Source organism: Chelonoidis abingdonii, chromosome 24 (genome assembly GCF_003597395.2).
Source record: "Chelonoidis abingdonii isolate Lonesome George chromosome 24, CheloAbing_2.0, whole genome shotgun sequence".
NCBI classification, from domain to species: Eukaryota; Metazoa; Chordata; order Testudines; family Testudinidae; genus Chelonoidis; species Chelonoidis abingdonii.
Window position 1 is genome coordinate 8366158 of NC_133792.1, and position 22483 is coordinate 8388640.

The following is a 22483-nucleotide window of genomic DNA, read 5'->3' on the forward strand; positions in this document are numbered from 1 at the left end:
AAACAGAGTTTGACCCAAGCAGGGAGAAGTGCTAGAAACTCCATTTAGCACAGCTACACTGGTCGGAAACAGCATGGAGCCCTCAGACAGGGTTTTCAATTCAACCTAGAGTGCCTTGCTGGAAAAGTTTCAGATTCAGCAAAAGCAAACATGCATTCTCAGTGCTGGCGGGCACCCGCATGGAAGATCTCAGATGCTGAACGATGAACCCACTTCCCCACCCCCAAGACACAAACATGCATCTGTCCCAGGAGGTTTGATCCTGGGAACTGGCTCCGCTCTTGCTATTTAGGATGCTCCCATGAACTGCAGAAGGGCTTGCTGTGTGACTGCTTGTGTTTTGTGCAGTGTTCTGCCTCCCGCGGCTGCCGTGCTAGGAAAGTGCAAAATGGATTTTACATTAAAAGCATCCAAGGCTTTCCTTCAGCTGAGGAGAGTTCTAGCTATGTGTGAGCTGGAAAGTCTGACATGTGGAATTCCTCAGATAGCATCCGAGGATTCCAACAACGGCTTCTTTGAAAAACCCCTCATGCTATGAGCTGGAGTTTCCATTCTAAAAGAGATCCCACTGTATGGAATAGTGCTCCTGCCGCGGGAGGTGGAATATATCCTCATCCTTCTCAAATAGCTTCCCCATCCCATCCCTTCATACTGGGCACAGGAACCTCCACAGTTTCAGCATCACAACCATTTGCTAGAGTCCCAGGGTACCGCTCTTGTAACAAGATTGAGAGCTCAGGACAGAGACGTAGAAGTTTCTCATCTAGAGCTCCGATGCCCAGGCTCTCAAGCCACCTGGGCTGCACAGAGACAAGGCAGCTCAGAGGCCAGGCAGCTTTCTTGGCTTCCACTGGAACTTTGGCAAAATTGAACCATCTCCGCCAAATGCTTCGATTTCATGCAATCGGCAAAACCCGACAAAGCTGTCAGGACTTTTTCAGACAGCTCTATTGTTCCTGCAGCACCTAGGTCAACAGGGCTCTGCTCTCACCTGGAGCTTTAGATGCTACTGCAATAGATGTACAAGTAGGTAGATGAACCAAGGCAGGCCTGGGGACAGGTTTTCTGCACACACTAGGCTTCAGAGGTGAGAGGCCACATGGACTCCAGGCTTTGATAGGTCAGTACAGGACAGAGATGAAGGAGATCTGAACAAGGGTAAAGCCTGGCACTACAGAATCCCACACCAAGGCAGGTTCCAAGAGGCCAGATGTTTCTTCAAGCTGATTTTTGCCCCGTATGCTCCATGGTGGCAGAATAGCTAGGACCAGTTTGCGTCTACACTGTGCTTTTAAATGGAGTGGATTGCAGGGAGAGAAAAATGGGATAGTCACTTTTGTAACATGTTACATAGCGAAGCTCTGGGCGGAGCAATTTTCAGGCTGCTTGCAATAGAACAGACCCCAGTTAGGTCTATGAGAATTCAAGGAGAATGAAGAACTTTGTAGAACAACTCAAAGGTGGGGAGGCGGCAAGGACGTCTCCCTTGGAAACTGGTCTGATGGCCTCCCTCCTCATTCCCTGCTGCTATAGTGAAGGCTAGAAAGAACTTTGCTATGCAGCAGCTACTAAACCAGAACAGCTGCCATTCTGGGGAGCCCACATCATCAGGTCAATAGAAGCAGCAGCTTCTTCATCTAGCCGCTTGGTCTGGGTCACTGGCTACCAGATCCTCCTAATTCATCTGTTCCAAAGCTGAGTGCCAGGGCTAGTTAGGACGAGGGGTATCACAGTCAAGTACACTCACCTAGAGTCTATGCTGCTGCACCTTTGGAGGAGCATGGCTAGAGGCAGCGTAGCTTCACCCCGCCACACGGAGAGTGGAATGCGATGGAAGATGACGGGGCCTGCACCGGGGCAGGAGGGAGGCAGGTGACTGCCATGCTGCCTGGATACCATGGCAACCAGTATTGGCAAATCTAAAAAAACATTCCCCTGTGGGTAAGGTGATGCACACTTCAGTTGCGTGGCTTCCAGTATGTTCGCCTTGAACTCAGCAGGAATCCTCACCAACACAAATACATGAGCAACTCTCAGTCGTCCCAGCTTTCCAAGGGGTTTTCAGCCCTCCAATCACTATGAAGTCTGGTCACCCACGCGGTTTGATTTTCTACCCAAGAGTCACTCTGTGCAGAGCAAAGCTTGGAGCCTCGCTTCCCGTGCAGCAGTGGCCCATCCAGGGAGGTTAACAGGCTCCAGTAAAACCCTGAACAAGAATGTTCCAGGCTCACGTGTTCCCTCCTGGTCAGTCCTGGGTATGGCTGTTTCTGCTTCGAATTGCAGCCCCTGGTGCTACACGTTATATAACTGCAGCAGGCGTTTTAAAGCAACAGGGCCATACAGTGGAGTATCATCTTATTACCAAGTTTCATGGTAGCTTCACTCGCCTACATGGGACAGGCCCAGAGGCCATTTTGTGCTTGTGAAATTTGGCAAGGAGATCATTCTCTCTGATACAAGGGGGCAGGGGGGAAGGAGGAGGGAATGGATCACATGGGCCCATGCAATTCAATACAGCAGGCTACCTGTAGGAGTGCATTATGGGTAGCAGGTTTACCAAGTTCCCTGGGTAGTTCTGCAGGTTTTTTCCGTGTAGCTCTCAGTGTTTCAGTCTGTCTCCCCCCCCCCCCGCCCCCAATCTGCTTCATTCCTCTTTCAAATTCTTACAAGTTCCAACAGCTCTCCAGCTGCGTGTACCAAAGACACATTGAGGTAAGCGCTGGCAAAGGATCCAAGACAGAGGTTTAAGTCCTTTATTTTTAGAGTCTTGGCAATACCTTCTTCAAAAGCGAGAGCAGTATGAGAGCTGTCATCGGCCATTGCATAAGCTTCTCTTTCTTCCCAAAGGAGGAAAGGATCTAGCCTTTTGCAATCTCTCTCTGTCTGTGTCTCACACACAGTCAGTCCAAGGGAGAGGAGAATATAAAACTTGAAATAAAAGTTTGGTCTGCAGAGCTGGTTTGTGCCAGCAGGAAACCCAATTCCAGCATTCCACTGCCAGGGGGAAAAAAAAAACCCACAAAGATTTTTATGTAGTTAAAAAACAAAGTTTATTCAGACAACCAAACAGCCCCAAGACTGTTTTCAGCTGTTATTAGGCCCTGGTGCTTACAAGTCTCTGACACACACTTTTCTATCCACAGGCCTCAGGTTCAAGCACCTCACTGCAGTGGAGTCTAATATAGATTTCTCTTTCCTTCTGCCCACACCTTGGATCTAACTTGCTGGCTGGAGGCCAAAGCAAGGGCATACTGCAGTTTACATGCATACGCCTCCTTTCCTCTAAGCACTCTCTAAAATCCATGCCCACAGACAGGGAGGAGAGGTAGCTGGCCTCAGAATTTGACCCATCAGAACATTTTGCCAACTGATCACCCCTGGGGCAGAGTACAAGAGAGCCCAGGGAGGGACTGTGTGAAGCAGTTCCCCCACCCCGCCGCCCCAGACGTGCCTGTTTACCAGGTGGCCAAACAACAAGAGTGCGTAAAGGGGAGAGACTCCAGCGCTCAGGGAACAAGGCGTTGGAGACAGATCCTCACAGTCTGGAGGAGACGCTAGCCCCAGCCAATCCAATGGCAGGGCACCCCCCTTCGTTAGTACGTGCGGAGCCTCCTGCAGTCCAAGGGCGTGGGCACACGTAGCTCACAGAATTCCCATGCAAAGGGTAAAGGGGCTGAGAGCTTCCAAACCTGGGCACCTCCATTCACTAAGGAGGGGCTTGAACACTTGTCTGCACTAGCCCGCTCCCTACTGCTGATACACCGCTCACAACAGCATGTTGTCTAACCTCCACGCAGGGTCGGATGACACCCGAGCGCTGCCTGCACTACTGCTTCCACTTCTGCTTGAGCCGTGGTGCCCAGAGGGCTGAAGAAAGACTCGCAGCTGCAGATGCACGCAAAGGGCACGGAATGCCCCTGGAGGAGGGGAGAAGAGAGATGTGGGGCAGAAACAGTCACCGCTTCTCTACCACACAGCATGCCAGGTCCTGGCACTTCCAACACATCCCCTCACTGAGCAGCTCAAAGGGTTCCAGCTGCATCAAACTGATCGACAGCTACAGAGCCTGGCAAGGAGTCAGCATCCCAGCACAGAGGACCACCGAACCAGATCACATCAAACAAGCTTCTAGTGCCTTCAGTCTTGGCTGGTGGACACACAAGCAGGACGGTAACTGGGGTCCCAGCAGCCAGCACCCTGCAGCGTAACTGGTGTGCTGTAGGGGCCGGGAAACGCATTCCCTACCCTGGAAAGAGCAGCGGGTGACATAGCAAGAACGTCTCCCGGGGAGAAGGCCTTCTCCACCTCACAAGCCAATAAGACAAGTTTCGGGAGTCAAGAGGCCCCTTCCCAAGCAAAAATGGAGGTAGAGCTGCTGAAATGTATGCTGGGAGGCTCCGGGATCACCACAGTGCGGGAAGGAGAAGTCAGATGATGATAACAGATAACAATCTTCGGACACCACCCCAGCCCTTCTGCCAGCTCAACCTGGAACGTCTTGGGACCCAAAGTGCCCAGCGGTGTCCAGGAGCAAACCTGGGCTTGACTGGGGCAGGGAGCAGTGTCTAGACTCCAGGAGCTGGGTGCTGGGAAATGGCTGGCGGGAGTCATTGAGACAGGGAAAGCAAACACCGCTTTATTCCCCGCTTTGCGGGCAAGAAACCCCTCCAACCCCTCCCCATCATGCACCCAGGTCGTAGGAAGCTTAGAGCGCCAGCGAATTCCCGTAAGCACAGAAACAGGTGACCAGTCAGTTGTCCAGCCCTCCCCAAGAGAGGGAGTCCTCTTTATTCCCCCACCCTCACACACACTGCTCCAGTTGGTGCCAGAAAGCACCATGATATCACAAGGAAAGGAGGATTGCGGGATTTCTAGGCTTGACCTGAGTCCTTGGCCACCCCAATTTCACAGCCCCGTGCAGTACATTCAGCGAATAATACTGCTTCTATAGCACTTTCGTCCCAGGATCTCAGACTGTTTTAAAGATGTGAGCATATATCATTCCTTGCTTAACCCACACCCCCACATGGTGAAACTGAGGCACAAAGAGGAGCAACATGACATGCCCAAGGCCACAGCCAGTCATTGGCAGAACTGGGAATAAAGTGAGCCCTGTGCAACGTCCCCAAGATCATGCCACCACCCTACATATACCAATCACAAGCTTTCAGTTCCTTACCTAAAGCAACCCTCCTCCGATTCGTCCGTCGGCATCATATTGCCCATCCTTTTAAAGAACATGGACCTTAAGGTGCACAGGCTGCGTTCTTACGAGAGACTCAGCTCATCAGCTATAAGGCATGTGCCCAGAGGATTTCTCCTCTGACCTTGTGACGTGGAGGAAATCACCATCTTTCCATCCTCTTCACTAATCGATGTGGCTTGGACACAGATGCCTCAGGCAGCTGGTGCAGTTCGGGGATGGAGGTATTGGAATGCAGTGGAGGAAGAGGGCTCACCTCAACCAGGCCCCTGCATCCACCATGCAGTGAGTGCTCTGAATCCCCCTGCACAAGGCCCACCAGTGACCCGCCCACATTTCTCCAAGGCAAGTGCAAGAGGGATTAGAAGCTCCCAATGAAAGATTGAGTGGCTACCTAGGATCAGCCTGGGGCTAATGAGAGAACTGGGAGCAGAGCAAGCGGGCACATGAAGTCTTGTATCCTCTTGTCTACACTAGAAATAGTAAACGCTGACTTGCAGCAATGGAGCTTCTACACAGGAGCCGCAACTGCAAGCGCAAGTGTAGACAGGGCTTCGGCTAACACAGCCACTAACCCTGATCAGAACCGTCGAGTCGAGGGGTAAAAACCCCACCTGCTTCTTTGTCCTCCCACCGCTGCCAGCGCTGGTTGGGCTGTGGGATCACGAGGGCAACCTCTTGCCTTGACTCTAAACATCTCAGGTAGAGAAAGCCCAAGAGACAAGCTGTGTGCTAGTGAGACGGGGGCATGAGAGCTCCAGTATGGACATGCCCACATGACGTGACCCTCTGTGCCTTTCCCCCCGGACATGGTTTGTTAGGACTCTGTACAAGGGCCTGGTTCTCGAGCTCCAGAGGTTTGTGCCATCAGCGCTGGAAGTCTCCAGTTCAATCCCCAGCCTTGGCCAAGTTGGCATCATACACACACCACCTGCAACAGACTCCTCCCCCAAGTTTGACAGACTCCCCACACCCATACACCAGCCCTTTAGAACCGCAGCTGCTAAACTGATGAGCTCTTTGCAACAGAAGCTACGGTTTACAGCATTGGTTCTCAACTTATTTACCACTGTGGGCTGCACATGCAACGCTCTGTGTGTTTCATGGGCTGCATCCACAGAATATCCATACTACCTGTACGGCTCTAAGCATGTGACATGGGCTGCAGCTGGGTGCCGATGGGGCCGCAAGCGGCTCCCAGGTTGAGATGCACTGGGTTAGACAGAGCTTTAAACAAACCAAGCCCCAACCATTGTGGAGGGCGGCTCAGCGTGGGGAGGGTTCCTGCAGGGAGACAGCTTCCCTGCTTTGTTTCGGTTGCAGATGGCAGGGCCAGCGCCAAGAGGGGATTGTAAAAATCCAGAGGAGGAAATGCAGCAGGACGGAACTCAGCGGGTGGGGGAGGAGGGAAAAGTTACATTTTTTGACCATTTTTAGAAGTTTCCCCAACTTCTGCCTAGTCAGGAGAGACCAGAGAGGTGTGAGGAGCAGGAACTCTGAGAGCCCGCTTTAAAATGGACCAGGAGGAAGGTGCTGGGATACAAGTGAGGTAGTGAAATCGGGTGAAAGCGCGGCACCTTGGGGCCCAGGAGAGACTTCCTCATTACAGCTTAGGGCAGAGAGAAAGTGGGTGTGTGTCACAGTCACCAATGCCTAGGAGAAGCCAGCAGCCACATTGTTTCCCTGCTGTCACCAAACACTTTGCTCCTACAGTGCAGGTCTGAGCTCTCCAAGCACCTTGCTAACAATTAACACCTCCAAAACAGCCAAGGAAGGGGCTGGGTTACCCCCATTTTACAGGTGCAGAAAGTGAGGCACAGAGGCTTGCCCAGCTCCATTCCCCTCGGCCCCATCCCCAAGGACCCGGCCCTGGAGTCCCAGCGGCCACTCCGGTCACTGGAGGGTGCCCTGCTGCTCCATCTCCCATTACCAGCCCTCCCCCTATCCCCTCCAGCAATTGTTCCCGGACTCACAGGGGACCCTTGACCACCAGTTAGTGGAGGGGGAAGTTCATCATCTTAGCAGTCGACACAGCTGTAAACATGCAGCAACACGCACCTTCCATCCAGGAGAGACACCGGACCAGCCTGCTCTCCCTCACCCCACCCCTGCCATGGACAAGAGAGCACCTCCAGCAATTCCCTCCACACTGCCCACATGGGGCAGCCTGGGGAGAAGTGGGAGACCCTCCTTCTGCAAGGTATGGGAGGGGAGACAACTCAGCACCCCTGCTGGGCTGGTCTCAACAGGCTCCTCTCTCGCTGCGATGCGGGGGGTGGGTGGAAGAGGTCGCTGCATTGAACAAGCCTGTTTATGTGCAGTCCTGCCACGCCCCCCTTATCACTCGCTTCAGTGCTCTACCTCCACAGCTTGTTGTGTCCCTGGCACCACAGTCAACTGGAGGGAGAAGTCGAAAGACCTGGGTTCTGACACTGCCTCCCTGCAGGAGAGTGACCGAATTACTCACCCCCTGGGCCTGAGTTTCCCCATCTCTGAGACAAGGAGGATAACCCTACTGCACTTCAGGACGCGCACACAGATCTAAGAACTAGAGCACCCAAGAGCATTAACCAGCTCTGCCCACAACCTCCTGTGGTCACGTGTAAATGCCCAGTGTGGACGTGCGATGGCTTGGGTGCACCAAAATCCCCAGTGTGCACTGATGCACTGCAGGTTCTGTGCCTGCAATCCGGGACTGGGGAGGCCATGTTTCCAAGTGAAAACCCAGGATGGTTGCAGCTTGGCATCAGTGAGGTGCAGCACAGGAAGGTCTGAACCGCTGGGAAGAAGAGATTTGAAGTGCCCATTTCCTCTGCTCCCCACTTCCACTGGCAGGCTTCTATCGCTGATCCCTTCCCCGACACAAGCCAGTGCTCACGTCAGGTATGGGCACTGGGCTGGAGCAGTACGAGCCACCCGTCTGCAGCCACCGATCTGCCCACTGACTTGCCTCTTGTAGCACTGCTCAGGTCGACTCCTTGCACATAGCAAGGACTGTCGCTGTGTGGCTCACTTGGGAGGCTCGAGTGGCAGTATGCAAAGGCCTGGGAGGCTGGGGGACAGCCTGGAGTTAGCCTCACTAGTTCAGCTGACTGGCTGCTCCGATAGGTGGCCAGTCTGCCAAGGGTTTGAAAAAAAAAAAACAAAACAAACCACTGAAAGAAAGAGACCCCAGGACAGATCCTGCAGCAGGGGCATTCTTAGGTTCCAGGGACACACGCTTACTGACCCAACAGCATAGGTGCACTGTTCACAGGCTGAGCTCAAGCAGCTTGCTCAAGGTCTCACAGACTGTGGACTCAACCCCAGATCTCTGGGTGTTTACCCAAGAGTCGTACAAAGGTGGCTTACATTTAACAGTCAGATCCTGACTCTCAGTCCCCTGCCCCCTTCCACAAGCATGTAACAGAGATTCACCCCAGGCACCATTGCCTGGGTTAAATGGCTTTCCCCTGACCACTACGGGACCCCAGCTAACACTCGCGGCCCAGCTGTGGACCCAATCTTCACTGAATGCTCTCGACCAGCATTTCTCAAACTGGGAGTCCTAACCCAAAGGGGGGGGGGGTCACAAGACTATTGTAGAGTGGTTGCGAGAGTAGTCGCTGCGGGCCAGGCACGCAGCTCGGAAGGCAGCGCTGCTGCCAGCAGCAACACAGAAGTAAGGGTAGCAATACCCAGCCATGCCACCTTTACTTCTGCACTGCTGCTGGGGGTGGGCGCTGCCTTCAGAGCTGGGCACCTGGCCAGCAGCCGCCGCTCTCCACTCTGCTTTCAGAGCTGGGTGGCCAGAAAGCAGCAGCTGCTGGCCGGGCAGCACCGCTGCCAGCAGCAGGACAGAAATAAGGGTGGCCATGGTGTGGGGTGGAGACGTCACTTTTGGGGCAGGTTGTCGCAGCCTGAAATGATCTGAAAGGGGGTTCCAGCAAAAAAAGTTTGAGAACCCCTGCCTAGCCCCTGCTCTGTGGAGCTCGCCCTCGCAGCTGGTAGTCCTGGTCCTTGGAGCGCAATTGCTGGGATGTCTCTTGGTCTCTGATTAAGGGGGTGGAAACTTTGGGGGTAGCTGGGGCCAGGCCCATCAATGGCTCAGGACCAGGAGTCTGAATCTGAGCTGGTGTTTGCTGGCAGGCCTGTGAAGCTCCGATAGCACGGGTGGGATGCTTTGCTGGGGCTTGTGCTGTTCAGGCAGGCATGGCACGGTGTTTGGAATCAGCTGGACCTCTCGCAGACCATGCTCTGCTTCTCCACCTATGAAGCAGCACCAAGACAGCTGAGCTGCTCTGGGATGATGAAGATCATGGAATTCAGGGCAAAGCACCTGAGAGCCAGAGTCCAGTCCCACTTCAGAATCGTACTGGGACTCTCCAGAGGGACTGGCAGCTTCGAAGCTGATGATGCCCGATGAGAGTGGCTCCTCGATTGCCCTGCGCAGGCTTCATGAGCTGCCCCAACAAGCAGCCATCCAGTGGACTCCCACCCCAGCCAGGGCTCAGCTCCGATTTGGGAAAATCCCAGTCTTGGACACTACGATCCACTCCAAACTCCTGCTGGGAAACCTCACCAGAAACGCCACAAAACAAGGATTTAAAAACAGAGACAGTCTTTAGAATCTGCATTGACAGGCGGGGCTTTGTTACGCCGATGCCCCTTTAATAGGCTGGTGACTTTCCTTTGTCTACAGAGAAGCCTCTCTCTCCCCCTCTAGCTCTGAACCAAGCGCAACTGGGCATTTGTGGTACAGCTGGCATCGGCTCTGCTGCCCCACTGAAAGTCCTGCCCCCTGGAAGCTGGCAAGCGTGGAAAGGCCAAAGCAGAACCACTAATTGCAAACAGGCTTCCTCCTGGGACTTTCACAGAACGAGACGAGAAAAGAGAAGCTTTAACTCGAGAGAGAATGAGCAGTTGTGTGCAGGGCTGGTCTCTGCTGTAGGACCCGGCAGAGCCTGGGATAGGGTAAAAGTGTGCTGCAGAATGACAGAGGAGGGATTTTTCCCTGTGGGATGGAGGAAGAAGAAAAAGGCACCTCCAGCCAATATTCTCCCTCTCTCCACCCTCCGAACTATGCTAGGAAGATTTTGCCCTCCAATCAGTTGTGTTTATGCCCTCGGCCGTTGCTAAGGGATTCCAATCCCCTCTGGTGCAGGAGATTTGGCCTCCATGTGCTCAGAGGGGCTCTGTCAGGGCTCGTTTTACACAACCAGAAAGTCTCCAGCGCTGTGGCATGTGAAAGGAAAGGCAGTCCCGGGAGAGAGTGGGACCCGCTGTCCGTAAGGGGAACAGCAGACGGTTTGACGGGGCCTTGAACCGAGCACTGGCACAGCCAGCCAAGGGGTAGAGATTGGACACTGAACTCAGGGTCTGCTGCAGGCAGGCTGGGTTAGTGAAGCAGCATGGTCTGAGCACAGGCCTGGGGGCCAGACCCTCCCGGGCAAGAGAGGATCTTTAGCTGCACATGCTAGAAGTGCCTGCTATACAATAGGCTCAGCCAGTCAGGGAATGGAACTGAAGCCAATGACTGGTTGCACCCATCAAGCGGCTGATACTTGCAGGGAACAGTTTGCAATCCATGGAAGACAAAATTATTCCCCATGGCACAGCAGAGGACACTCCGGTTGGCTGATTTTCATGGCAAGACCAGAAAGAAGCTAAGATCAGTCACACAAGTTAGTGGTAGCTAATTATTCACTCAGCTCCAAGGAGAGCCAAGGCCCTTTGGGAAATGAAGTGTATTAATTAAATTTTTACTGTTAGGAACAGCTGAAACCTCACTCAGAGCGTCTCCCAATGAGTCGGATTTCAGTGTTTGTCCAACGTGATCTGGGCTCCCCCTCCAAAAATTTTGCCTCGGCTCAAGACCACCAAAAAGGCCGGGTCTACGCTAGGATTCATCCACAAGTACAGCTGCACGATTGCAAAGTGTTTGTGTAGACGTGACTGGCACCACTGAAACGAATCCGGTTAACCGGGGTCAAATGCACTGGTGCAAGCAGAGTCTGCACTGGGAGACACAGTGTAGACGAAGCGTCTGGTGTTTCCTTTTCACTCCCTTCCCCCTCTACATAAGTGTGCACACCCACACCCACCATTCGAGGGACAGTGGAGGGAGAGCAAAGGCTCTGGGCTGGGCTTGCTCAGGCACGAAGGAGGCTCAGGCAGGAATGAGTTCCCAATGAAAAACAAACCGTGCCAGGCTGCGCCTCCCCGAGCTCGGGGGAGGCACTTGGCTCACAGCTGCAATAACTAAGGCCTTTTATGCCAGGAGCCTCCTGGAAACTAACCCCCAAACCTCCCTGAAAATAGCACGGCTGTTTTATTTAGGAAGGACGGGAGGCGTGGCGGCAGGGGATGGGCGACTCCACTAGAAAAGCTTCCCAGAGCAACCCATGACCTCATGGGCCCGCCACAGGGAACGTCCTTGCGCTGTCCAGGACGTCGCGGAGCGGATGGGGAGAAGGCCCACCCAGCTTCGTAATGCATGGCATGCAAGACAGGCCCTGCTTCCGAACCAGCCGAATGAACTAGACGCAGTGCAGGGTGCCCACACTCGCCGTACCAGCTAGCGCAAACCATGCTCCCGCCAGCCATTGCCGGGTCAGTGCAAAACAGATCCCTAACCAGGAGACCCGTCACCCGCTCCAGACCCTGGTCTTCCCCCCGCGTCCCAACTTTTCATAGATCTGTATGCGCCATGAGGTCTTCAACGTCTGGGGAGGGCGGAGGAAGAAAAGTGGGAGACTGACGTGAGGAAAGCAAACTCCTCCCTACCCACAGAGTTTTCCTGAAATGACATCGTCCCTAACCCTGCAGATCCCAGCACAGGTCTCCTAAGGCGGGGAGGGGTGGAGTGGGGGGGAGCATCATGGGTATAGCAAACCTGCAGTTGGAGAGGTGCTTTCATAGTGGGTTTGTTGGGACTGTAAATGGCTAGAAGAATGCACAAGCCTTAGGAAGCACCTGCTATTCTAAACGCCATGGGCACGGCATGGCATGGCAGGTTGCTTGCCTTTTTAACATTAAAAAAAAAGCTCTAGATTATATCCAGGAGCACAGGGCTCAGGTGGACAGAGCCGTGCTCAGACTAGGACCTGCTCGAGCAAGTCACTTCACTGCTCTGTGCCTCTCACGGTCTGTCCCAGCTGTTTAAAAGCTCTGGGGCAGGGAGTGTGTTGCGTTTCTATGGTGCTTAGCACAGTGGGGCGGCTAGGAGCTACCGCGCCGTAGGGGACCAGGCATGCCAGCACTGGCTGAGCTTGTGAGGCCCTATGCGCCACTCGAGGGAGTCCGTCTAAAGCAACAGATGTTGTACACCGCGTCTGATCAGTGGGGGAACATGCTTGGTGCCAATGGGCAAAATTGGAAAAAGACGGAAAGAGGGTAATGGAGGGCACACGGGGGCCCTGGCATCTGTTCAGCAGAGCCACAGCTTCAAGCACCTGTCTGTAGATCAGAGAACGAGTTATCGGCACTCCTTAACTCCTTCTAGGAAAACAAGGGCCCCATCCCATTTCTGCCCATCCTCACAACGTTGATAGGCCCAACGGGGGAGGAGGGAGCTCAGTGGTTCAAGCACTGGCCTGCTAAACCCAGGATTGTGAGTTCAATCCTTGAGGGCCATTTAGGGATCTGTGGTAAAAATCTATCTGGGGATTGGTCCTGCTTTGAGCAGAGGGTTGGACTAGATACCTCCTGAGGTCCCTTCCACCCCTGATAGTCTATGATTCTAATCCCATTCAGAGTATCTCCCAAGCAGATAGAGAATGAATGGTGAGAGATGGGGGGGCACACAGAGCCCCTGGCCGCATTGAGGCATGGATGCAGGGCCCTGGTATGGGGTGGGACTGAGGGCACTAAGAACCCAAGGAGGTAGATTGAGGGACCCTGGCATGAGGGCAGGGCTGGGGGTTGCGGGGAGCCCCTGAAACAGAGGGAGATGGAAGGGCGGCACGCAGGGAGGGATGTAGGGAGCCCAGTCAACAGTGGCAACACAGTGTTACCCCTCGTTTAGGGAACAGAAGACTCCTAGGCAGGAAGTTACAGATAAGGAGGGCTAGGGGAGCATGCTGGGATTGGGGGGAAGGGCCACCTGAATCAGCTGCACCTTCAGTTTGCTCTGGCGCTGCAGTGGCCTGCGTCAGATTGGGGCCCCGCTGAGCAAGGCACTGCGCCCAGCAGGCCGTGACAATCCCTGCCCTGGCAGGCTGACACACCCTAGGAGACTCCAGAGCTCGCCAGGGTGGGGGAGAAGTACCCGGCTAATATCAGCCAAGGGGGGCTGGCGTCACCATGCACTCCTACCCCACCCCACTGACGGAAATGCTGTGACTGTTCTGGCAGCCTTCAGGGCATTCCCTCCGTGATGCCAGCACCGCTGCACTGTTCCAGCGGGAGTCAGCTCAGCCAAGTCCCTAGCATTACCACCACCGTCACCTTCCCAAACGCTGCCTGGAGCAAGGTGCAGAAGCAAAGCGGGGATAGCTGGTACTCATCACCGGAAGGCTAGTATCCACTAGATCTTTGGATACTGTGTTCCTCTAGCCATACTAAAGAGCAGAGGGCAGGAATCTCAGAGCCCGCCTTGGCACTACATTTGATGAGCCGTTTAGATCGCCAAGTATGTCTACGCTGGGGAGAGCTTGGAAATGGCTTATCCTGCACTGGGGCATCTCCATCAGTCTTGCAGATGAGGGGGATGCTGGGGGGTTGCAAGACAGCAGAAGATTGTGGCCCAGGAACAATTCTGAGAAGCTCATTAATAGAACATTAAGAAGTCAGACTTTTAGATGGGCAAAAACCTGTCTGGGGATTGGTCCTGCTTTAAGCAGGGGGTTGGACTAGATGACCTCCTGAGGTCTCTTCCAACCCTGATATTCTATTCTAGAACATTAAGACGTAATTGTGGCAGCAGTTACTATAGGCTAGGGGGTTTGGGGCCTTTACCCAAGAGATTGGAAATTCTTTGGGTCTGTACAGCAAATTGTCCCTTCTCTGTGTCATTATAGCCAGTCACACCCCTACATCTTTCCTTAAAGATAAGGAAAAACATGTTTTAAGGCTCTTTGCTCAATGCTAGCTAGTACAATGGAGCCTTGATCCTGACCGGGCCTCTAGGCACTACTTAAAACAAGTATCAGAGGGGTCGCCGTGTTAGTCTGGATCTGTAAAAGCATCAAAGAGTCCTGTGGCACCTTATAGACTAACAAACGTATTGAAGCATGAGCTTTCGTGGGTGAATACCCACTTCGTCGGATACAAGTAGTGACTCAAGTTAGCAAGAGGACACGGCAGTAGGTTTAGGAGCTAAAACTCGTATTTGAAATTGGAGTATACATTTTAATGTAGCGTCCATTTAAAAAAAAAAGGGGGGGGGGGAGGGGAAGCCAGATAGTCTCCTTTCCTGCAAAGCGACCAAGCTAATAAAATAAATCTTACTCACTCTTTGGCTTTAACAATCTAAAGTGTTATTTGTTCTATAGGACATTTTAGAAACCTTTGTTTGTAAACCTGACGGTGTCCCTTTAAATGGTGTTTAGCCCACACGAAATCCCATGATTCAGGGAGCTGACTAGCAAACTTTACAGTAAGTGACAAGTCATAATTCCTTTGGCATTCAGCAATGCAACAACATTAGTCATGTTGCGAGCCTCTGATATTAACGCAGCTGCAATATGCTGTTCCTCTGGCATTTTAATTGTAGCTTTGTATGAAGGGCCCACTTCACTGGAAATCAAGGGCAGAGCCATGGTTTTGCTCCAGGGAGCGAGGCGACTACGGTCGAAAGTTTCCAAGGCACCTTGGTTCTCCAGTGTGAGAAGTTGGTTAGGTTTCATGCCATCAAAGCCACATCTCCTAGTGCAACCTGATTTGAGAAGTCTGGGGGTCCCAAGCAAGGCTGATGTTCGGAGTAGTAGCTACGTGCTTAATAGAGCCTTCAAAAAGCCTCTGAAGTCATTGTAATTGAAGCCTGTGTAAGGACGAGACAGAGGTCAAGTCCTACAATTCAGAGGCCCTTGGGAGCTCAGACGCCTGCGTCGTAAATTACGAGATGTCCCAAGTAAAGAGGGCGAAATAGAGGCCAAGTCACAGTGCTCAGTGGCAGAGTGACCCCACTTATAAGGGTCAATCAAGTAACTGCAGGCACCAATTAGCCCCCCAACCTTCCCCATCCTCAGTGGAGTCAGATGCCATCTCCTTGGACAAAAAAGCAACTGTATAGAAGCCACAATCACATGCTTACAAAAGCTATTCCAAGCAGGACTAATCAGACATCCTGATCCCCAAGTCCAAGAGGAATCTTTAGGCCAAACACGTCAGACTGAAAGACCCACAACATCAAGACTAAATACAGGGCAATTCAATCAATAGCCACATTGTCACCTCCCTAGACTCCTACACCCTACGTTTCAGTGGCAGGACGGCCTAGAGCCCTGTCTGAACTAAAAGGCAAACCCATCGCTGGCACTGGTCCAGATCTGCGATCCTATCCGCACAGGCAGAGCCTGCGCCCATCAGCAGGATCAGGGCCCAATGGGCCCCCCTTGAACCAGTGCTGAACATGGTTTAACAACTCACTGTGGCCAGGACAAAACTTCTCCTCCTCATCCTTAGAGAGAGATCTGTTCCCCTTCACCCCCCCTGCCCACAAATCCAGCAGAAGCCCCGGCCACGAGAGGGTTGTTCTGAAGCAAATCACCTAGTCCTGCAGCCAACACAAACATCCACCACACAAGACAAGCTTTTCAGGGGGAGGCAGACAGGCGGACACCTTATTTCCCCATTCCCCGCCCCCCTTAAGAGAGAGGCTGTTCCTAGCTCTGCAAAGGAGGAGAGAGAGACCCAGAACTGCAACGTGGAACTTTAAAAAAAAAAAAAAGTTTTAAGGCATTAAAATATGATCCTCTTGTAGGGAGGGAAAGGAAACCCAGATTGAGAGGATCCCTCACGGGGGGGGGGAGCAAACGACAGAGGTTTTCCTCCAGCGAGAATCAGCTCTTGTTTTACACACCCCTCCGGAGAGCCAGGGCGGGGGGGACCGACCTGGCAGAGCCGATCCCCCCTTGAAACTGACTCTGGCTCCTGGACCCCGAGCAGCCCCAGCCCGGGGGCCCCACGACCCCTCACCTGAGATGTAGAGGCGCCGGCTCTCGTCCAGGTGAGTGGAGATAACATCGCCCATGGCGGACGGGGGCTGGATGCTCGCAGGGGGCGATCCCAGCTCACCCCCCAGGGAGGTTTGCAATTCAAAGGGGGGCCGGGGGGGGTCTCCTTCCTCCGGGCCGGGCCGCGGCGGCGGGTCTGCTCCCAGTCCTCGGGCGCTCAGCTCGGGAGCCGCTCCATGGGCAGGAAACAGCCTGTCTCCTCCCAGCCGAGGGAAGCCCTGGGCGGGCCGGAGAGGGAGAAGGAGACGCTCCTGCCTCCGTCCAGCCTCCGCCCCGGGACACACCCTGCGCGCGGCTCCCTGCTTGCGAGCGGGGCCAGGCGGCGAGTCCCTTCGTCCCACGCGGGGGCTGGGCGGGCAAAACTCCCTCCCTCGGCCGGGGCGGGGGGAGCCTGAACGTGGTAACCCAACAGGAAAAGCTTGTACCCCTCCCCCCCGTAATGATTGCACCGGCCTGTGCTAAAACCCAGCCCCCCTGCACCCCAGCCCACGCGCGGCCGCTGGGAACCCCCCAGTCTCCGGAGCTGGACCCAGGGGTCAGGCCTCTGCAGCAGACGCTGATCGCCCCTGCAGCTAGAAAAGGGCTTTTCTCTGACACCTAGTGCCAGCCAGGGGCCTGTTCCCCCCTCCCCGATCAGAGCTCCTGAAGGCACCTTCCTGCTCTAGGGACTAGGTCTAATTCTTTCAGCGTGAAACCAGCTCCTTGTTGGCACCTGGATTGGTTTCATTCTGACGTTGCTTCACAGAGGATTGCAACATTTACCCAGCCCTTTCCCAGGGCCAAGGAGGGGGGGAAGCCAGTACAAATTACCGGGGCCCAGCGGTCCGGAAGGGGGCCCGGGGCCTGGCTTCGTTGGCCCTGTTTAGCCAGTCCGCCCTTGCTGGGGGGCCCGAAAAAATGTTTTCACCAGGACCCAAACCTGTTCTCGGTGGCCCTGTTTCTACCCCTCTGATGACGCCCAAGTCATCATAAACCACAGCCTTGATCCTTCTCTACTGCCAGGGTGCTTCTCAGCCGTGAGTGGGAAGGACAGGACACGGGACCTGAACATACCCAGTGGACAAGGGGTTTCTTTGCCCCCTTACCCCAGTGTCTGATCCTCTGCTGCTTGTCACAGTCCAGCAAGCCTGGGACTCACAGCAAGTTTCGGTGCAAACTGTGCAAAATAAAACCTCTTTGGACTTGGATGCTCAGGACAGGAAGTGGCTTGAGAGCCCTGGAGAGGAGGGTCACCCACCCACAAAACAGACACAGCAGGGGCAGTGACAGCGCGAGCTTCATCGCCCACCTCCCAGCGTGTGCAGCTCCCCTTGGAGCAAGAGGCAGCCTCTGTAGGGGCCCGAGGGTTGGTGTGGACTGGGGAAATTGGTGTCATTAGACCCATGCAAACCCTTCACTGCCGACACGTTGCACTGGGCTAGCCCATCTGCACTGGGGATCCACACTGGGCTTGTTTCATTGGAGCAACCCCTGCCATCTACAGCTCTATGCAGGGCCTCGGTTACAGCCCATGGCCTCTTTGCTCAGGCTGCCTAACAAGGCTGTCAGTTGAGGTGAGGGCAGAGGTGCTCTTAAGGGAGCTGGGTGCCCAGGGCCTGCCCACGGATGGCAGTGGGGCTGGACAGAAAAAGCTCCTCCTCCCTCTGCCAGACCTGAAGCGAAGAGGCCAGATTTTGCCTTAGGCTGCAGTCTCATTCAGCTGCTCTGGTGCCGTACCAGAGTGGAAACAGCCCTCGCTGTATCCCCCTCTTGCAAGAAGATGGAGCGGACACAATAGTCATGTGCTCTCCCTCCCGCATAGCCCTTGGCACAGAGAGCAGCAGGGGCCATGCCGGAGGAGGAGGGAAAGGTGTGGCTAGGGAGCTCTGTGCCTTGGCTGCTGGAAAGCCCTGTGGGGAACCATTGCTTGGTAGCAGCCATAAGGCAGAGCAACCCATGAGGCTGCTCTAGCTAGTTCAGGGAACTGCTCTGCTCCTCCAGACTGCAGGATGCGTCACACACAGATCTTAGCCTCCCTAGGCTGGGTTCAGCTTGACCAATGCCCAGACTTGGGGCCCAGGACTCGGATCCTCACAGTGTTTAGGTACCTACGTCCCATTTAAATTAATGGGTATTAGGATTTGGGCCAGGGTGTCTTAGTGTATATAAGAGAGAGTCTGAACGGCTCAAGGACAGTGGAGTGAGACCTGAATCTTTTCCAGGGGGTACTGCTTGCTTCCCAAGGCAAGGGGGTGGGCGGTATCCTGTGGCCTGCGTCATGACTGCTCTGTGTACAGAGTGTCCTGTTTATCCCATCTGAAATAGTTTTTCTTGGCATACTGAGCTTGCTACTAACACCTCTCTGCTTTGGGAACAGGGCTGCCCAAACCCATGTATCTTCACAGCCTGGGTGCGGGTAAACAGCACTTGTCCAAATCACGCCTGCGCACACACACACATTACACAATGCAGGGCTGCAGGCCTGCTCATCCCAGGCTGAAACACGCCGCACTGGGCGGGGCGGGCGAACCCCTGCAAGAAGGCAGAGCCGGGCAGTCTGCCACTTCTGGGAGACCTGCTGGTTTGATCTGGGAGATCTGCCGCCTCCGATGGCTTCAGAACCCTCAGCCTGCCATAAGGCAGGGTGCTTTCAGTCTGGACCCTGGACCCAGGACCCTGCCCCTACCCCTTTGGAGCCATTGTCCCTGTTTGAAATAACATAGCTGAGTACACAGAAGGGGGGAGGGTCCCCCTTGCTAAATATTTACCATTCCTCCAGAGAACTGGTAATAGAGGTGTGACGCCACATCCGTCCGTGCGAGGGTCACTGCCAGAGAGGATCTAACCTCTGGATCTTAATGCATGATCCCCGTGACAGAGGGGCAATTGATGAGGGGCACCGACCACTTGCAACCACATCCTCCACCCTGGCACCATAGCACTAATCCTGCCCGCTTCAGAGGGAAGGTTCGGGGAGGAGGGAGAAAGTGGAGAGCAGGCTCAGCTGTCCACCCCACACTCACGCAGCAGTGGCGGCTCCTGTCCCAAGGGGCTTGTCATGGGGTCACAGTGCCACTCAGATGTGGCCCTGGAGGTAGTGAGTGAGTGGTATGGTGACCAATGTCACAATCCCGGTGTAGGGAGGCAGGCCCAGCCCCACACATACACCTAAAGGTCGCTGGGGGGAGCTGTTCTCTCCCCTGCCCCATCAGCTCCACTGCTGCATGAGCCTCTATGGATTGAGCTAAAAGATTCAACTCTGCCAGCCAAAGCTGTTGCAAGCTCATCGACTGCTCTGTGGCCCAGCCAGCCCTAGAGGGGGACAGGGAGCCGGCACTAGTGGGCATGGCTTAGAGATGGCAAAGATTCCACCCGCCAAGTCAACAGATCAAATCGGAGCATGTTCAGCGATGCCTGGCCGCTGTAGCCATCTGGCAGCTGGTTGCTGGCCTGCCTGAAAGGGATTAGTGGCCAAGGTACCTCAAAATTCAGCCTCGCACTCGCCACTAAATGACTGTCTTCATTGTCAGGCTCATCCAGGTCTGAAAGTAACTTTAGAGACTTACCAGTATGCAGGGCAACTGGGGTCCTGAGCAAGGTGGGGGGGAGGAGTGGGCGGCTCAAACAGAAGGGGCGGGGCCCCAGGTGGAAGAGGTGGGGCTGGGGCCAGACTTGCCCAGCCAGCCCTTCAGCACGGCCCACCGGCGATTTAAAGGGCCCAGGGCTCCTGGCTGCCGCTACTGCTATGCTGGGGCTCCAGCAGCAATTTAAAAGGCACCGGCTGCTGGTGCAATAGTGGCAGCTGGGAGCCCCAGGACCGTTAAATCACCGCCGAAGCCCCATGGTAGCAGCGGTGGTGGCCAGGAGCCCTGGGGCTCTGGCAGTGATTTAAAGGGCCTGGGGCTCCGACTGCTGCCAGGAACCCTGGTTCCTTTTAAATTGCTGGGCCCCACGGAAGCTGCCCCATTCCGGTACAGTCGGCTGTGTACTGGCTCTTACCAGTACACCGTATTGTACCGGCTTACTCTCACCTCTGGGCTCAGCAGAGAGGCCAGTGGGCGAATGGACCATGGAAACTGAGTCTTGTTCTCATGCAAGATCTTGTCTCTGGGAGGGATGGATGGAGTTAGCGGTGCCACACTGGTGTGGGACTTCAGACTCCCCCACCATCAATCCCACACTCTCCACCGGCCGCAGTATGAAGTCACAGCTCCAGAGCGTGGGCTGACATGGTGCTCACATTGGCTGGGCAGACTCAGCTTGATCCCCACCAGCGCTTAGCAGCACTTCTTTATTCCTCATGTCATGGATGTGCCTGGACAGGTCAGCTATGGGAGCTGAACTCAGGATCTCAAAGCAGGAGCCAGGACTACTTGAGCTGAAGACCCTGGCCCACTAGCAGATGTATTAATCTCTATAGATGGTCTAGCCACTAGAGGATAACACCGAGCTATACCATGTTAGCCTCTTTCTGGCCCTTCTTTAGTGATGGTTGTTAGATGCCAACCCCCCAGGCTGCATGTCCAGGTCATGTTTCCAAATCGAGCAGACTCTCTCTGCAGCGCATGGTCACTGACTCAGCTGGCACTTACATGCTGCTGATGACTCAGGATCACATTGGAGTGAAGTGTCTCTGGCATTGTCCAAGTGCCCCCCTGCCATGCTCCTCCTGACGCAAGGTTGCAAAGAACAGAATTTCCAGCTGAGCTCTTTTGAAAGTCTGGTTCTGATTCTGGTGGATGTTGTCAGGGAGCCAGAATTTTGATTTGGGAGGATATCCCGTGATTGCAAATTTTGTTTGGGCTGAATCTGAATGCAAACAAAAGATTTAGAAATTTCCTACTAAATAAAATTTCCCCGAAGCCCTTAATTTTGGGTCAAAGAAAAGGTGTTATATATATTATATAAAATCAAAACGTTTCAATTTTTACATTATAAAAGTTTTTATAATATAAAAGAATTTGCAAAAATGAAAAGTCACCCCCAAAAACCAAGCAAAATCAAAATGCTCCATTCCAAAAAATGTCCAAGTGGAACATTCATCCTTGTCAAAATGGTGGTTTTCCATTTTTTCCCCCCCAAATTTTTTTAAAAAAAATCAGCATGTTCTCGTGGGATGTTTCAGTTTTCAGGAAACACATTTTCTGGTGGAAAAATGTTCTATCAGAACATTTTCAAACAGCTGTTGTCTAGCGCTCAGTCCTTGGAAATCTGACCATGAATTCTTATGAAAATCTCATCACAAATGACTAAAAATTTGCTCACAACTGCATATGGAGCAATTACAATTCATGTCTGTGTCACCATGGTGAGTGCATTATTTTGAAGCTTTTGGACAACTCGTGGGTGAGAAAGGGCTCTGCCTGTCACTGATCAATCAAAATTAGGGCTGTTGATTAATTGCAGTTAACTCACGTGATTAACTCAAAAAAATTAACTGTGATTAAAAAATGTAATCTCAATTAAGCGCACTGTTAAACAATAGAATACCAATTGAAAATTAAATATTTTGGGATTTTTTTTCTACATTTTCAAATATATTGATTTTTATTACAACACAGAATACAATGTGTACAGTGCTCACTTTATATTATTTTTATTACAAATATTTGCGCTGTAAAAATGATAAACAAAAGAGAAACAGTATGTTTCACCTCATCCAAGTACTGTAGTGCAATCTCTTTATCCTGAAAGTGTAACTTACAAATGTAGATTTTTTTGTTACATATCTGCTCTCAAAAACAAAACAAAACAAATGTAAAACCTTTAGAGACTACGGGTTCTGCTCGATAACAATCCAAAGCAGAGTGGGCCGATGCATGTTCATTTTCATCATCTGAGTCAGATGCTACCAGCAGAAGCTTGATTTTCTTTTTTGCTGGTTTGGGTTTGTAGTTTCCACACTGGGGGCAAGTCCACTCAGTGGTAGTTCATGTTCAGCCAATTGCTAAAACAAACAAGTTACATTTACGGGAGATACAGCCGCCTGCTTCTTATTTACAATGTTACCTGAAAGTGAGAACAGGCGTTCGCATGGCACTTCTTTAGCTGGCGTTTCAAGATATTTACATGCCAGATATGCTAAACATTCATATGCCCCTCCATGCTTTGACCACCATTCCAGAGGACACACTTCCATGCTGAT

At 53.2% G+C, this 22483-nt stretch overlaps 1 protein-coding gene across 1 annotated transcript in view; it reads right to left on the reverse strand.

Moving 5' to 3' along the window:
* Positions 1 to 16566, reverse strand: part of NIBAN2 (niban apoptosis regulator 2) — a 98311-nt gene extending 81745 nt beyond the window's left edge. The window contains exon 1 of the mRNA XM_032797811.2: positions 16322 to 16566. Coding sequence (XP_032653702.1) covers positions 16322 to 16376 — 55 coding nt within the window. The 5' untranslated portion in view covers positions 16377 to 16566. The remainder of the gene's footprint in view (positions 1 to 16321) is intronic.
* Positions 16567 to 22483: the final 5917 nt, after the last annotated feature.